At 49.3% G+C, this 12,690-nt stretch overlaps 3 protein-coding genes across 6 annotated transcripts in view; 1 reads left to right on the forward strand and 2 right to left on the reverse strand.

Annotated features, from left to right (window-relative positions):
* Positions 1 to 416: 416 nt before the first annotated feature.
* neu1 (neuraminidase 1) lies at positions 417 to 3,009 on the reverse strand. Its single transcript, XM_003976013.3, has 6 exons — positions 2,789 to 3,009; positions 2,522 to 2,711; positions 1,917 to 2,173; positions 1,664 to 1,846; positions 1,247 to 1,466; positions 417 to 1,175 (listed from the first exon to the last, which is right to left on the reverse strand). Exons 1-6 carry the CDS (start codon positions 2,873 to 2,875, stop codon positions 946 to 948), a joined length of 1,167 nt encoding a protein of 388 aa, XP_003976062.2. The 5' UTR covers positions 2,876 to 3,009; the 3' UTR covers positions 417 to 945.
* An 858-nt stretch (positions 3,010 to 3,867) lies between these two features.
* On the forward strand, positions 3,868 to 10,357 carry tmem268 (transmembrane protein 268). Of its 4 annotated transcripts, none has more exons than XM_029845454.1 (9): positions 3,869 to 4,062; positions 4,879 to 5,005; positions 5,277 to 5,371; positions 5,462 to 5,569; positions 5,677 to 5,829; positions 6,617 to 6,766; positions 6,873 to 6,953; positions 7,953 to 8,147; positions 9,672 to 10,357. In XM_029845454.1, exons 2-9 carry the CDS (start codon positions 4,891 to 4,893, stop codon positions 9,837 to 9,839), a joined length of 1,065 nt encoding a protein of 354 aa, XP_029701314.1. In that variant the 5' UTR covers positions 3,869 to 4,062; positions 4,879 to 4,890; the 3' UTR covers positions 9,840 to 10,357. The 4 variants fall into 4 exon arrangements, with proteins under 4 accessions (XP_029701317.1, XP_029701314.1, XP_029701316.1 ...); XM_029845456.1 differs by having other exon boundaries at positions 3,871 to 4,062; positions 6,617 to 6,727; XM_029845457.1 differs by lacking the exon at positions 5,677 to 5,829 and having other exon boundaries at positions 3,868 to 4,062.
* A 1,202-nt stretch (positions 10,358 to 11,559) lies between these two features.
* The window catches only part of prrt1 (proline-rich transmembrane protein 1), a 9,281-nt gene continuing 8,150 nt past the window's right edge, over positions 11,560 to 12,690 (reverse strand). The window contains exon 4 of the mRNA XM_029844816.1: positions 11,560 to 12,690. This exon is cut by the window's right edge and continues 960 nt beyond it. The gene's annotated coding sequence lies outside the window, so the exon portion shown is untranslated.

Raw genomic sequence — 12,690 nt, forward strand, 5'->3', positions numbered from 1 at the left:
AAACTACAGCGACAACCCCCACATCAGACACCCCAAACTACAGCTACAATCTCCACACATCAGCCAAACTACAGCTACAATCTCCACACACCAGCCAAACTACAGCGACCAGTAACAGGAAGCCCTTCCAGCCTGTTGTCTCCTCCCTTTGCATTTGAGGGATGCACCTTCTAAACTGTGATTCCGATGGGAATCAAGGCTCTTGTGGGGGCCCGTGGGAGGAAAAACAAGGTTCCAGAAGATGGTGGGTTGTTTATGAGGCCAGAATCCCTCTGGAACCTGGAACATCACCTAAATGTAACTGGATCTTTCTTGGCCCATTAGCAACATTTCCTTAAGAATGTCATTAAAATCTGCTTTTGTGCCAACAGAAACAATCAAAGGAACCTTGGTGCAGGTGATTAAATGGGAACACATTCATTAGGAATAATTTATTACACATATAGCACAGATCAGATCATTTTAAAATCCACATGTTCCCTCAGCTTCTGCAGCTGATCGCTACAATGGAGCAAACGGGCTTCCTTCATTGGAGACGTGCGGATACCTTTGGACAAGAGAAGCCCAGTAGCTCTGGAATCAAGCAATAAACATCTTCCAACTGGATAATTGAGAACCGACACAAAGATCAACAGCTCATTTCAATATGACTGAAACCTCAGAGGAGTGCTGTGTGGAGGTGAGTGGAATGTCCTTTAAACTAGGACCTCGGCACAAACGGGTCACAGACTGTGGGTCAGACATGGTTCCTCTTGGGTCAAAATCAAGTGCGTTTAGCTGAATGTTCACTGCAGGCTTCAGCTCAGCAAGGACAAGCCTAAGTGCTTGCAGATGTTAGCAGATGTGCAGCTTCGTGGTGATCCTGAGAACATCCTAGTGCTACAGGGACGCTTGGTGGGTTTGCTTTCCCTTTAAATCTCACCTAAAACGCCCCACTCACCTCTCTCACATCCTGTCCCGCCCACCAAACAGGTGAACCTTGACAAACGAGATGGTCTCATCGTAGTCTTTGTGTCCCTTCTCGTAGACGATGTAGATGAACTTCTGATCCTCGATGGAGCTGCTCTCCAGCGACGTCATGGAGGAGTAGCCGCTGGGCCCCGCCCATATGTGGACCGTTTTGTCCTCCCAGGACCGTCCGTGTGTTGTTGACCATCGTAAGGTGAGGTTAACCCCTGCCGAGAGAGACGGGATTCGTTCAACGTTTGCCCCTCCCCCCCCGCCCCAGAGAGTGACGTGCACGTACTGTTGAGCTCGTGCGCAGGGTTCGTGAAGTACAGCACGCCGTCCTTCTGCAGAGCCCCTGCTGCTACTGCGGGATCCACCAGCGTGTAGTCGAAGTACAGATGTTCCACGGGGAGCGTCTCCCCCCCGTCGAAGCTGCGCGCCACGATGCGACACCGGCAGTGGTAGTTGTTCTGGTTCCGGACATTGATTATGATGCTACCGTCTGTCATCTCCACCGGCTTCAAAGACACACAGAGGGAGGAAAGAAGCGTTAGAAACCTCTCATGTTGACCTCATTAGGAGATGGTACCGCCCCGGCGCCTCGGGCCACAGACCAGCACCAGGTTCTGAGTCCACATAACATTGGTTCCACATTCTTAAGAGGAAAATTTCATCCTCACTCCCTTCAAGCTTTGAGAGGTGGCAGCAATCGCACCTGAGATTCATCCGGGTTGAAGTCCTGTGGTCTCTTTGGCCTGTTGAAGGGGATGCTCTTCACCACGGCGCCGTCGCGCCAGCTCTGCCCGTGATCGTCGCTCAGGATGCAGAAGACTCCATCTCCCTCCAAGGTGCCGTGGCCACACACCACCAACCGCCCTTTAGCTGGGTCGTAACGTTTCTGCCGTGCACACACACAAACATGCAGCAACATGGCGTCACACGCACACGTTGTGCGAATCTCGGCTCACCTGGATGCCGAAACCAGGCCCAGGGGCGAAGGGTTGGACCCCGATCTGGCCCGAGATGTTTCTGGGTACGCTCCAGCTGAGTCCGTCAGTTTTACTCTCAATCATCATGGTGCTGGCAGACGTGGAAATGTGGAAATGCAAGCTATAGATCAGGATGATCAAAGCCTTCTCCTCATCCACCACCACCGAGCCCAAGTTCACGCCATCCGGAGCCAGTCCGTCATCCACGATGAAGCTGGTTGGGGACCAGGTGAGTCCTGCAGGGCCAGAAGAGGAAGGTGAGGATCTGCAGACAGTCGGAATAACTCAGCGCTTCCAAGACGTTTGTTGCTTCATCCATAAAGGCAGCAGAATTTAGACAGATTTGAAAGGAATCTGCATTAAACTGAACATTTTCCTAAACCAGTATTAGTTAATCTAAAACAGATTTAAACTTCCAAATGCCGGAAACGCAAATAAACAGTGATGGCGCGAGACTACTGTCGCAAAACGCATGCTCGCTGATCTCCGTGCGGCTCGTTTCCGACTCGTTTGCGACTCATTTGCGGCTCGTTTGCGACTCATTTGCGGCTCGTTTGCGGCTCATTTGCACATTCTCTGCCTGCCTTTATCTGTCGACCGCCGCATCGCTATGAACTTCTGCCCCATGTCCCTCTGCGACGCCTTCCTCGCCTCGGCGAAGGCGAGCAGGCTTCCTTGGGGGGTGAAGGTGATCAGCGGGATCCTGTAAGTGTTCACCTCCCCGTCGATCCCGCTCACCCACAGCAGCTGCTCCTCGTACACCAGCGGATCGATCTGGACGGAGGAAGACAACTTAAGGAGGCTAGAACACACTTTTGAGGCGAAATCCTGCGAATAGTCCAGTCCGGTACCTGTTCCGGTCTGATGCCTCGCGCAGGGACCAAAGCGCAGAGCAGCAGCCACAGAGCAGCGGGGACCCGCCGCCTCTCGGCCCCCATGATCGGTGCCTCCGGCCGGGGAGAGGCTTGAGAAGCAAACGAGCAACAGAAGGACACAAACAGGCGGAATTCTGCTCTACACCACCGTCAACAGCTGTGGAGACTCTCAGGGTCATATGACTTGGACGGATGTCACGTGAGCGCTGACAGCGCCAAAATAAAAGCCTCAATTTCCGTAGTTTACTTTAAACCGAAGTACAAAAGCAGCGCAAGTTTTTCCTGTTTGATTTCGTCTGATTTCTTAATTATGGGATTTTTGTCGCGTTCCAGGTCCTTTGATTTCAGCCTGTTTTATACAGGAGTCTTACTTTCCTTGTGTTGTTGTTGTTGTTGTTGTTGTTACAAAGTCACTTCGATTGGAAAATAATCAATAAATGTGAATAGCAACATGTCATTAATACGCCTTTGCTGGCAACATCGTTCTAAAACCCAACATGTTCTGTTGTATATTTGATATTACTACACTTTTAAGGTTGTGTAGCTTTCATTTCTTTAGTGTGGCCATTTTAATGAGTGATTTTAGTAAAACAGTTACACAAACATTGACTTTCGAATGTGAATTCATTTTACAAAAGCTCAGAATAACAGGAGAATCTCCTGTGGAAGGAGGCTCTGGTCTTGTTGCCTTGCTAGTGTTTTAGCAGCCTGTGGACTTCATCCTTTATCGCCCACATTTGAGGCTGCAGGAGAAAAACAGACTTTGACCTCTGACGCAAGACGTCAGCTGGTGGCGATGTGGAAAAATGAAGTGATGCACGACATTATTCACTCTTTCATAATGTCTGCACTGACAACCACAAACCACATTCCTGTAGTCATGAGGCCTGGCTGAGCTAAGTCACACACTGAGAGGGCGGGAGACAGGGAAGGGGGTGAGGGAGACAGGGGGGGACGGGGGGGAGGGAGAGCTATAGAGAGAGGGAGAGACAGAGGGGGTGAGGGAGAGACGGGGGGACAGGGAGGGGGGGAGAGGGAGAGACAGAGGGGGTGAGGGAGAGACGGGGGGACAGGGAGAGAGAGAGCGGGCCAGAGAGAGGGAGGGAGAGAGAGAGAAAACTGCGGAACTTCTCGTGGGTGTGAAACCTACCCCCCCTCCCTCTCGGCCGCGTGGGCATTGAGGCAGATCCTGCTGCCTGTGAAGGTTTTGTCTCATTTCTCAGCACGATGGACCTTGATGCGAAACACAGGTGAGGAAATGTTACATTCTGGGCCGCTGTCATCGTTTGTTCTGTTGTCAAAAGGGCTGAAATTCTGTGGTGCAGCTTTCGGTTCTAAAGGAAAGCAGCAAAGTCTGGGCTGCCCCAGTCTGAGCGCAACATTCTTCTCACATTTAAGCATTTCACGGATAAAACTTTGATAATTAAGCTGAAACGAATGTAGAGCAGGTCACAAAATGAAGCAAGAGAAAGAAATATGTCAGATGTCAGGAAGTGAAAATGTGAGTAAAGTGGAGGGAAGGTCTGCGGGTGAACAACAGACGGCTCCGACTGCCAGCACAACCGACTGTTTTCACACTTGTGTGATGAAATGTGGCTCCGACGCTGCGCGGCCACGACACCTCCGGCTCGTCCCCGTGTTCGGCGTCTTTAGCTCGGCTAAATGTGTCGCGGGCTCTGGTGAAACCTCGGTCCTGGAACCTTCCCCAGTCAGAAGGAGCCCACAGAAACATCAAGTCAGTGAACCGCAAACAGAGCAGGAATCATATCAGGGCAGTTCGAGCAGAGCTGGAATGGAGCTCCGGGATATTGGGATCCCACCCTAGGGACACAGCTCAGCACTGGAGGTCTCAATAACCTTTGAACCCCCCTGAGATGTTGTGTGAAGCTTGTGTTGGCCAGCTGTAGCAGGGGGGGTGATTGGTCCCTCTTCTCTCTCTGTCTCGGTTCCTTCATGGGTCACATGAATCCTCTCTCTTATTCAGCCTTTTCTTCACGCCTGTGAAACAGCGTTTCAGGCTCACTGTCACGTGACCCCTCGTCTGAACTGAAATGTCTCCTCTGCAGGACGAGCTGGTGATGGTGGAGAAGGGAGCAGCTACGCAGGTGGAGGAACGTCCGGTGGATGTTCGGACCTTCAGGTCCTCCACACTTCAGCCTCGGAGCAGCAGCAACACACACAACTGGGCAAATGGTATCAGAAAGTTCTGCTCCTCCTCTTGATTTTGCATGATTCACGTTCTTTACCTTTCTGATATAAAATACATTTATGAAACAACCAAAATCAGAAGAAAGAAAATATTTCCACATACACACAGAACCTGTTTAGCATTATCTGTGTGTGTGTGTGTGTGTGTGTGTGTTTGTCTTACTTCTGCTCATAGTTGACTATTTCTATACTATTTCTGAGAAACATTATTGCCTCCTCTGTTGTATCAATGTAATAAACGACCCTCTGACCTCAGGTCAGTGCGTTTTGGCCCTGCCGAGCCTTTCTGCTCTAAATCCCAGGTTTGATCTGACGTTGTGCCGAGAGAGGCTGGAGAATGATGGTTTCCAGGTCAGTCATGAGCGCGCGCGCACACACACACACACACACACACACACACACACACACACACTGAAACCCCATTCTAATTTACTCCTGTAGATCCCCGCCACAGACATGGAGGAGCCACTGACGGCCGCTCTGGACGCTCCTGCCGTCAGGAGATACATGGTCTTTAACTCGTCTGTCTTCCACTTCATTTTGGCGCCCGTATGTTTGAGCGTCTTCCTCTTTTGCGTATTTACCCTCCGAGAGTTCAGCTAATTTCTCATAATTGCTGGTTGGTTCTGGTCGTTGGTTTGTGTCGAACGCCCCAGGTGCTGTACGTAGTGCTGTGGTGCGCCCTGTTCTCCACCCTCCACCTCTACATGGGTGCCACCGATTACTGGGTTCTGTGTCTGTGTGTCAGCCTGGTCTCCATCTTCATCACCACCGCCATCATCTTCATCCTCCACCACAGTAACAACGATGTAAAGACTTATAGAATATATTCTACTTGTTTTTGAGCTTTTACTTCAGTAAAAGTCCTGGAGAAGGAGAGGGGAGAAGACAGGAGAGGAGAGGAGGGGAGGGGAGGGGAGGAGAGGGGGGAGGAGGAGAGGAGAGGGGAGGGGAGGGGAGAGGAGGGGAGAGGAGAGGAGAGGAGAGGATGGGAGGGGAGAGGAGGGGAGGGGAGAGGAGAGGAGAGGAGACAGGAGGGGGGGGGGAGGGGAGGAGAGGAGAGGAGAGGAGAGGAGAGGAGAGGAGAGGATGGGAGGGGAGAGGAGGGGAGGGGAGAGGAGAGGAGAGGAGACAGGAGGGGGGGGGGGGAGGAGAGGGGGGAGGAGGAGAGGAGAGGGGAGGGGAGAGGAGGGGAGAGGAGAGGAGAGGAGAGGAGAGGAGAGGAGAGGAGAGGAGAGGAGAGGATGGGAGGGGAGAGGAGGGGAGGGGAGAGGAGAGGAGAGGAGACAGGAGGGGGGGGGACAATGACAGAAAAACAAACCCAGACGGATGAGTGAACCCCCAGAAATCGATAGAAAATGACTGAAAATGCTTTTTAAAGCCACAATTCCTTTTATCTGGAATTGTCAGCGTCTGAATTGTGTGAAATGATGAATGTGTCCGTTACTAATGTTGCCGATTGTGCAGATAAAGAGACTGAAAAGTCCATTCAAACGGGGCTAATTAGTGCCTTAACGATCACTAATTCCAGATTTGTCTGAAACATTTTCCCCTTTTCCTACGGATTCAACAACGGCCCCTTTGTCTTTGTGTCAGATCAACATGAATTTAGATGTTCGGCTAATCCAGGTGAACGAGAGGCTGGTGAAACACAAGCTGCTGGTGGGCGTGGCCGACGCTTTGGAGACCTGCACCGGAAACACGCAGGTCATTTTCTATTCATCACATCTGCACCACGTCCCACATGTAGGTCGTCGTTGAGCATGAGGTCGGCGGATCCACGATGAAGAAGCCAAACTGGCTCGTGCGTGTTTGCTTGTTCCTGCCTGGTTGATGTCTCATCTCCCCACAGTTGTGTTTCGTGTATTGGGACATGTCTCGCTGTCTGAGGACACTGACCGACGCCGTAGAGGAGCACAGCTCTGATGTCCAGGTGAGGATTCCACCATTGCTCCTGCGTCTCCCATTTACGGATCGTTCTCACGTCCACACAAGTGCTCTCTCCAAATCAGCAGCACCGCTGGCGAGAGGCTGACAGTGGCCGTTAAGTTCCGTTAAGTCCCGTTAAGTCCCGTTAAGTTCCGTTAAGCTCCGTTAAGTTCCGTTAAGTTCCGTTAAGTTCCGTTAAGTTGCGTTAAGTTCCGTTAAGTCCCGTTAAGTTCCGTTAAGCTCCGTTAAGCTCCGTTAAGTCCCGTTAAGTTCCGTTAAGTCCCGTTAAGTTCCGTTAAGTCCCGTTAAGTTCCGTTAAGCTCTGTTAAGTTCCGTTAAGTTCCGTTAAGCTCCGTTAAGTTCCGTTAAGTCCCGTTAAGTTCCGTTAAGCTCCGTTAAGTTCCGTTAAGCTCCGTTAAGTCCCGTTAAGTTCCGTTAAGCTCCGTTAAGCTCCGTTAAGTCCCGTTAAATTCCGTTAAGTCCCGTTAAGTTCCGTTAAGCTCCGTTAAGTTCCGTTAAGTTCCGTTAAGTTGCGTTAAGTTCCGTTAAGCTCCGTTAAGTCCCGTTAAGTTCCGTTAAGCTCCGTTAAGCTCCGTTAAGTCCCGTTAAGTTCCGTTAAGTCCCGTTAAGTTCCGTTAAGCTCTGTTAAGTTCCGTTAAGTTCCGTTAAGCTCCGTTAAGCTCTGTTAAGTTCCGTTAAGTTCCGTTAAGCTCTGTTAAACTCCGTTAAGTTCCGTTAAGCTCCGTTAAGTTCCGTTAAGTTCCGTTAAGTTCCGTTAAGCTCCGTTATGCTCCGTTAAGTTCCGTTAAGTTCCGTTAAGCTCCGTTAAACTCCGTTAAGCTCTGTTAAGTTCCGTTAAGCTCTGTTAAGTTCCGTTAAGTTCTGTTAAGTTCCGTTAAGCTCTGTTAAGTTCCGTTAAGTTCCGTTAAGTTCCGTTAAGTTCCGTTAAGCTCTGTTAAATTCCGTTAAGCTCCGTTAAGTTCCAAGTGCCTCGTTTGTGCAGAACAAACTGAAGAGGAAAATGGCTCATCTCATCCTGGTGAGTGAAGGAAACGCTGAAGCCCACGTGGAGCCGGGATGGGAGGAGCACAGGCCTCTGCTGAGGGCTGAGGGTGAGGCCGGCTGCAGGAGGCCCACAGGCCTGGGGGAGACCCCCACCAACGCCAGCCTCCTCCCCGAGGCATCGCTACCTGCTCAGGTGAGGAGGCCCTCTGCTGCAGCCTTTATTTACCATGGAACACTGCCGGAGGAAATCTTGGATACGACTGCCTCTTTTTTGGGCTTTTATTTCATGTCTTGCACCATATGAGCAAAATGAATTATTAACGTTAGAAGATAGCTGGGATTGTTCATTCACGTCACATTCAGAGAAATTCTGTGTTTTACCATCCCAGAAATAAGCAGTCACTGTGGGCGGGGTTAAAACGATAGAATCAGCAGTGGTGTGACCATAAGACCTGACCTGGGGGGCACTGGGGTTAGGGTTAGGGTTAACCTAAGGGTTAGGGTTAGGGTTAGGGTTAACCTAAGGGTTAGGGTTAGGGTTAGGGTTAACCTAAGGGTTAGGGTTAGGGTTAGGGTTGGGGTTAACCTAAGGGTTAGGGTTGGGGTTAGGGTTAGGGTTAGGGTTAACCTCAGGGTTAGGGTTAGGGTTGGGGTTAGGGTTAACCTAAGGGTTAGGGTTAACCTTAGGGTTAGGGTTAGGGTTAACCTAAGGGTTAGGGTTAGGGTCGGGGTTAACCTAAGGGTTAGGGTTAACCTAAGGGTTAGGGTTAGGGTTAACCTAAGGGTTAGGGTTAGGGTTGGGGTTAACCTAAGGGTTAGGGTTAACCTAAGGGTTAGGGTTAACCTCAGGGTTAGGGTTAACCTAAGGGTTAGGGTTAGGGTTAACCTAAGGGTTAGGGTTAGGGTTAACCTCAGGGTTAGGGTTAACCTCAGGGTTAGGGTTAGGGTTAACCTCAGGGTTAGGGTTAACCTCAGGGTTAGGGTTAGGGTTAACCTCAGGGTTAGGGTTAACCTCAGGGTTAGGGTTAACCTAAGGGTTAGGGTTAGGGTTGGGGTTAACCTAAGGGTTAGGGTTAACCTCAGGGTTAGGGTTAACCTAAGGGTTAGGGTTAGGGTTAACCTAAGGGTTAGGGTTAGGGTTAACCTCAGGGTTAGGGTTAACCTCAGGGTTAGGGTTAGGGTTAACCTAAGGGTTAGGGTTAGGGTTAACCTCAGGGTTAGGGTTAACCTCAGGGTTAGGGTTAGGGTTAACCTAAGGGTTAGGGTTAGGGTTAACCTCAGGGTTAGGGTTAGGGTTAACCTCAGGGTTAGGGTTAGGGTTAACCTAAGGTTTAGGGTTAACCTCAGGGTTAGGGTTAACCTAAGGGTTAGGGTTAGGGTTAACCTCAGGGTTAGGGTTAGGGTTAACCTCAGGGTTAGGGTTAACCTCAGGGTTAGGGTTAACCTAAGGGTTAGGGTTAACCTCAGGGTTAGGGTTAGGGTTAACCTCAGGGTTAGGGTTAACCTAAGGGTTAGGGTTAACCTCAGGGTTAGGGTTAGGGTTAACCTAAGGTTTAGGGTTAACCTCAGGGTTAGGGTTAACCTAAGGGTTAGGGTTAGGGTTAACCTCAGGGTTAGGGTTAGGGTTAACCTCAGGGTTAGGGTTAACCTCAGGGTTAGGGTTAACCTCAGGGTGTCACCTGACGTCTCCTTCAGGGCTGATTTTCGTGCTCTGCAGACTAAAGCCTGCCAGCTCTTGATGACCTACAGCAGCGTTTATGTGAAGCTGCTGGTGTCTCGGAGGCTCTCCGGACCGTCGCATCACCGCCTGCGTCCCGTGAGGAACCACTGCACCACCGCCCCCTTCTGCCTGTGCCAGTATATCAAAAAGAAGATCCTTCAGTAAAAGGCCGTAAAGCCGGCGATTTGATACACAGGCGGGATTGAGCTGCTTTTTAAAAATTCGAATAAAAAATTCGAGTTCACCGACGGCTTCAGCTGCTGCCTCTCTGTTGCTGCTTAGACCAGGGCAGCAGGCAGTAAAAGTGCTACTTGCACTATTTTGTCCTGCTCAATTTAGAGGTCGATACATCAGCTCTTTGCTACAGGTGCATTTGTGCCAGAGCGTCTGTCCTCCTGGCAGCAGGTCAGATCTATCTCACACATACTCAGGCAGAACCTGCAACAGAGGCCAGGACCCAGCGCACGAGCAGCAGGACACACAGGACACGCGGCGAGGCCGCGCTCAGGCACGGTGGAAGGAGGGCGCCGCGTTAAACGCTCTGAGGGATGCTGAGTCTCCTCAGGAGGCTAAATGACCATCTGTCAGCCTCACACACCAGCTGGCTCTGTTCCTGTCCTGCAGCTTCTATCTCTGACCTGCTGCTCCTCCACCCCCCCAGCCCCCATTATTATTGATTAGAATAATACCAGTAATAATGGTATTATAATGATAATAATTCACCTCCATAACAGCAACAGCACAGCAATCGTTACAGCCCTCTGTGGTTGGAACACCTGCAGGTTATAACCAGGAATCAAAGCAGCTGATTGGTTGATTACTTGACCTGCAGAATGTGAGAGAAGTTGAAAACTGCAGAGTTTGTCCTCAAGGAACAAGCACTGTTAATTTACACGTCCCCAAGTCAAATGTCTCTTTTCTGTCCTTCAATATTGACTATACACACAAGATCAGACAAGATACCAGTAGGTACCACAGGTACCACCTGTGGTCACGACCGTGACCTCCCTCGGCCTGGTGGGCCTCCAAAGGTGGCGTCTCCTTCGCCTCAGGTCTCGGTGCCCAGCCATGTCTCAGCCATGTCTCAGCCATGTCTCAGCTTGTTTGTGTGTGTGTAAGTGTGTTGTATGCATGTGTGTGTGTCCTTTTCCTTGATTCTCTTGTTTCTCTTTGCTGTTTTTATCCTTTGTGAGGCACTTTGTGCTACCTAGTGTATGAAAAGTGCCATATAAATAAAGATTGAATTGAATTGAATTGAATTGAATTGAATCAGACATTAAAAGACATCAAAATGCAGGATTAACTAGCAAAAGTTCATAAACTTATTGAATTTAGTCTGCATCAAAGTCCAATAACCAGAGTTACGAGATGACATAAAATCCAGCTTCAACCTTAATAAATCAGTAATTAAGAAGCCGCCATGAGGAAACACACTGCTGAAGCTGGAGAGGAGGAGGAGAGGCAGTTGGACAAAAGTAAAGGACACCTGGAAATGATGATGAGGAAGATGAAAATGAGCACAAGAAGCAGCCAACAGGAGACAAACTGGACAAAATCACCAGGACCTGAGCTGATATAATAAATCATGTTCCCAAGCAGGCTGGCTGAACCTAAACACCTCAGAACTCATTTACTGGGTCATGAATGCCCCCCCACCCCCCCAATCAGGCATAATAAAAGCACCGATGGCTGGAAACCAACATGACTACCAAAAAAAGGAGAGATGATAAAAAAGAGGAAGATTTTTGACCCAGGACAGAAAAAGTGCAACAGGGTTTTAGAGTGTTTCTGAAAACAGGGCAACTATAAATAGTTCCTCAGTGGGGGGAAGAAACTAGGGGAGAAAAGGACACGAGAGGGTGAGAAACACAAGCTGCACACGTGGTTTCCAACCCCAAATGATCCTTTTATTCATGACTGGACCAACCGAGATTTAAAAGCAAAGAAGAATGTGCGCAGAGAGCCAGGAGAGGACTACGTGTACACGGGTCATTTTATTATGTCTGTCAACCACCAGCCTATATGCATTTACAAGCTTCAAAGCTGCTGAAGAACATTCAGAGCTGCGTCTTTACCAGCCGGGCCGAGCGTTGGGGTCGTAGCTAAAGCAGAAATGAAGATGCAGCCTACAGATATGCTCGTAGATTCTCCTCAGACACCTTCTCCACCATGGCAGCTATCACACTGAGCTGTGTTACTCCTCTTCTGTGTCTCTTCCAGTCATTTAAGGAGGTGTCTTGTATTTATCAAACATCTAAAAGTCACCCTGCTGATACCTGCAATGATTCGCACCCCTTTAACACGATTCTGGGTGTGGAATGTGTTTCCTGCTCCTCACGACGGTGGACGTCTGTGAATAAAGAGCATCACACACTATTATTCTGTTGGATTAGAATCCACCAAAACACCAGCATCAGCATCATCTGGGACGGGACTGAGAGGTGACGGGTTCCTCCTTCGTGTGCTGGTCCGGACAGACTTGAGAAGGGTTTGATCTCAACATCCCATTCAGATATATACGGTAAATATCCTCAAAGGTCTCTGCTTTTAGGCGTTTGATAAACACTAGCAGATAAATGCAGGGCCACATCTACAACACCAGTGATAATCAAAGCAATAAGCAACTATAATGACCATGACAATATAGAAAGTTCCGAATAAACTATAGTTTCTGTCCTTTTAAACATCTCTGCGTATTTGTAAAATAGGGATAAGAGAGGAAAGTAGCAAAGGGTACATGAGCAGGTGCAGTAGACGTGTGCAATAAAACTAAAACTAGATTCCAGAGAAGAAAGTGCTACAATAAAACATACTGCATGTTATTTTCCATCTCTACCTCCCAAAAACATTCATTTTCGTTTCTCCTTTAACATCTGACGACATCAGATAATGTCGGTTGCACTTCTTGTCCGGAGCTGCACCACAGAAAATACTGACATGCTTAAAGGCGGCGCCAGAAAAAGTGTCTGCAGACAGACAACAGATGATAAGTGTTGCCTTCAACCTTCATAAGTAG

This window comes from Takifugu rubripes, chromosome 12 (genome assembly GCF_901000725.2).
Source record: "Takifugu rubripes chromosome 12, fTakRub1.2, whole genome shotgun sequence".
NCBI classification, from domain to species: Eukaryota; Metazoa; Chordata; class Actinopteri; order Tetraodontiformes; family Tetraodontidae; genus Takifugu; species Takifugu rubripes.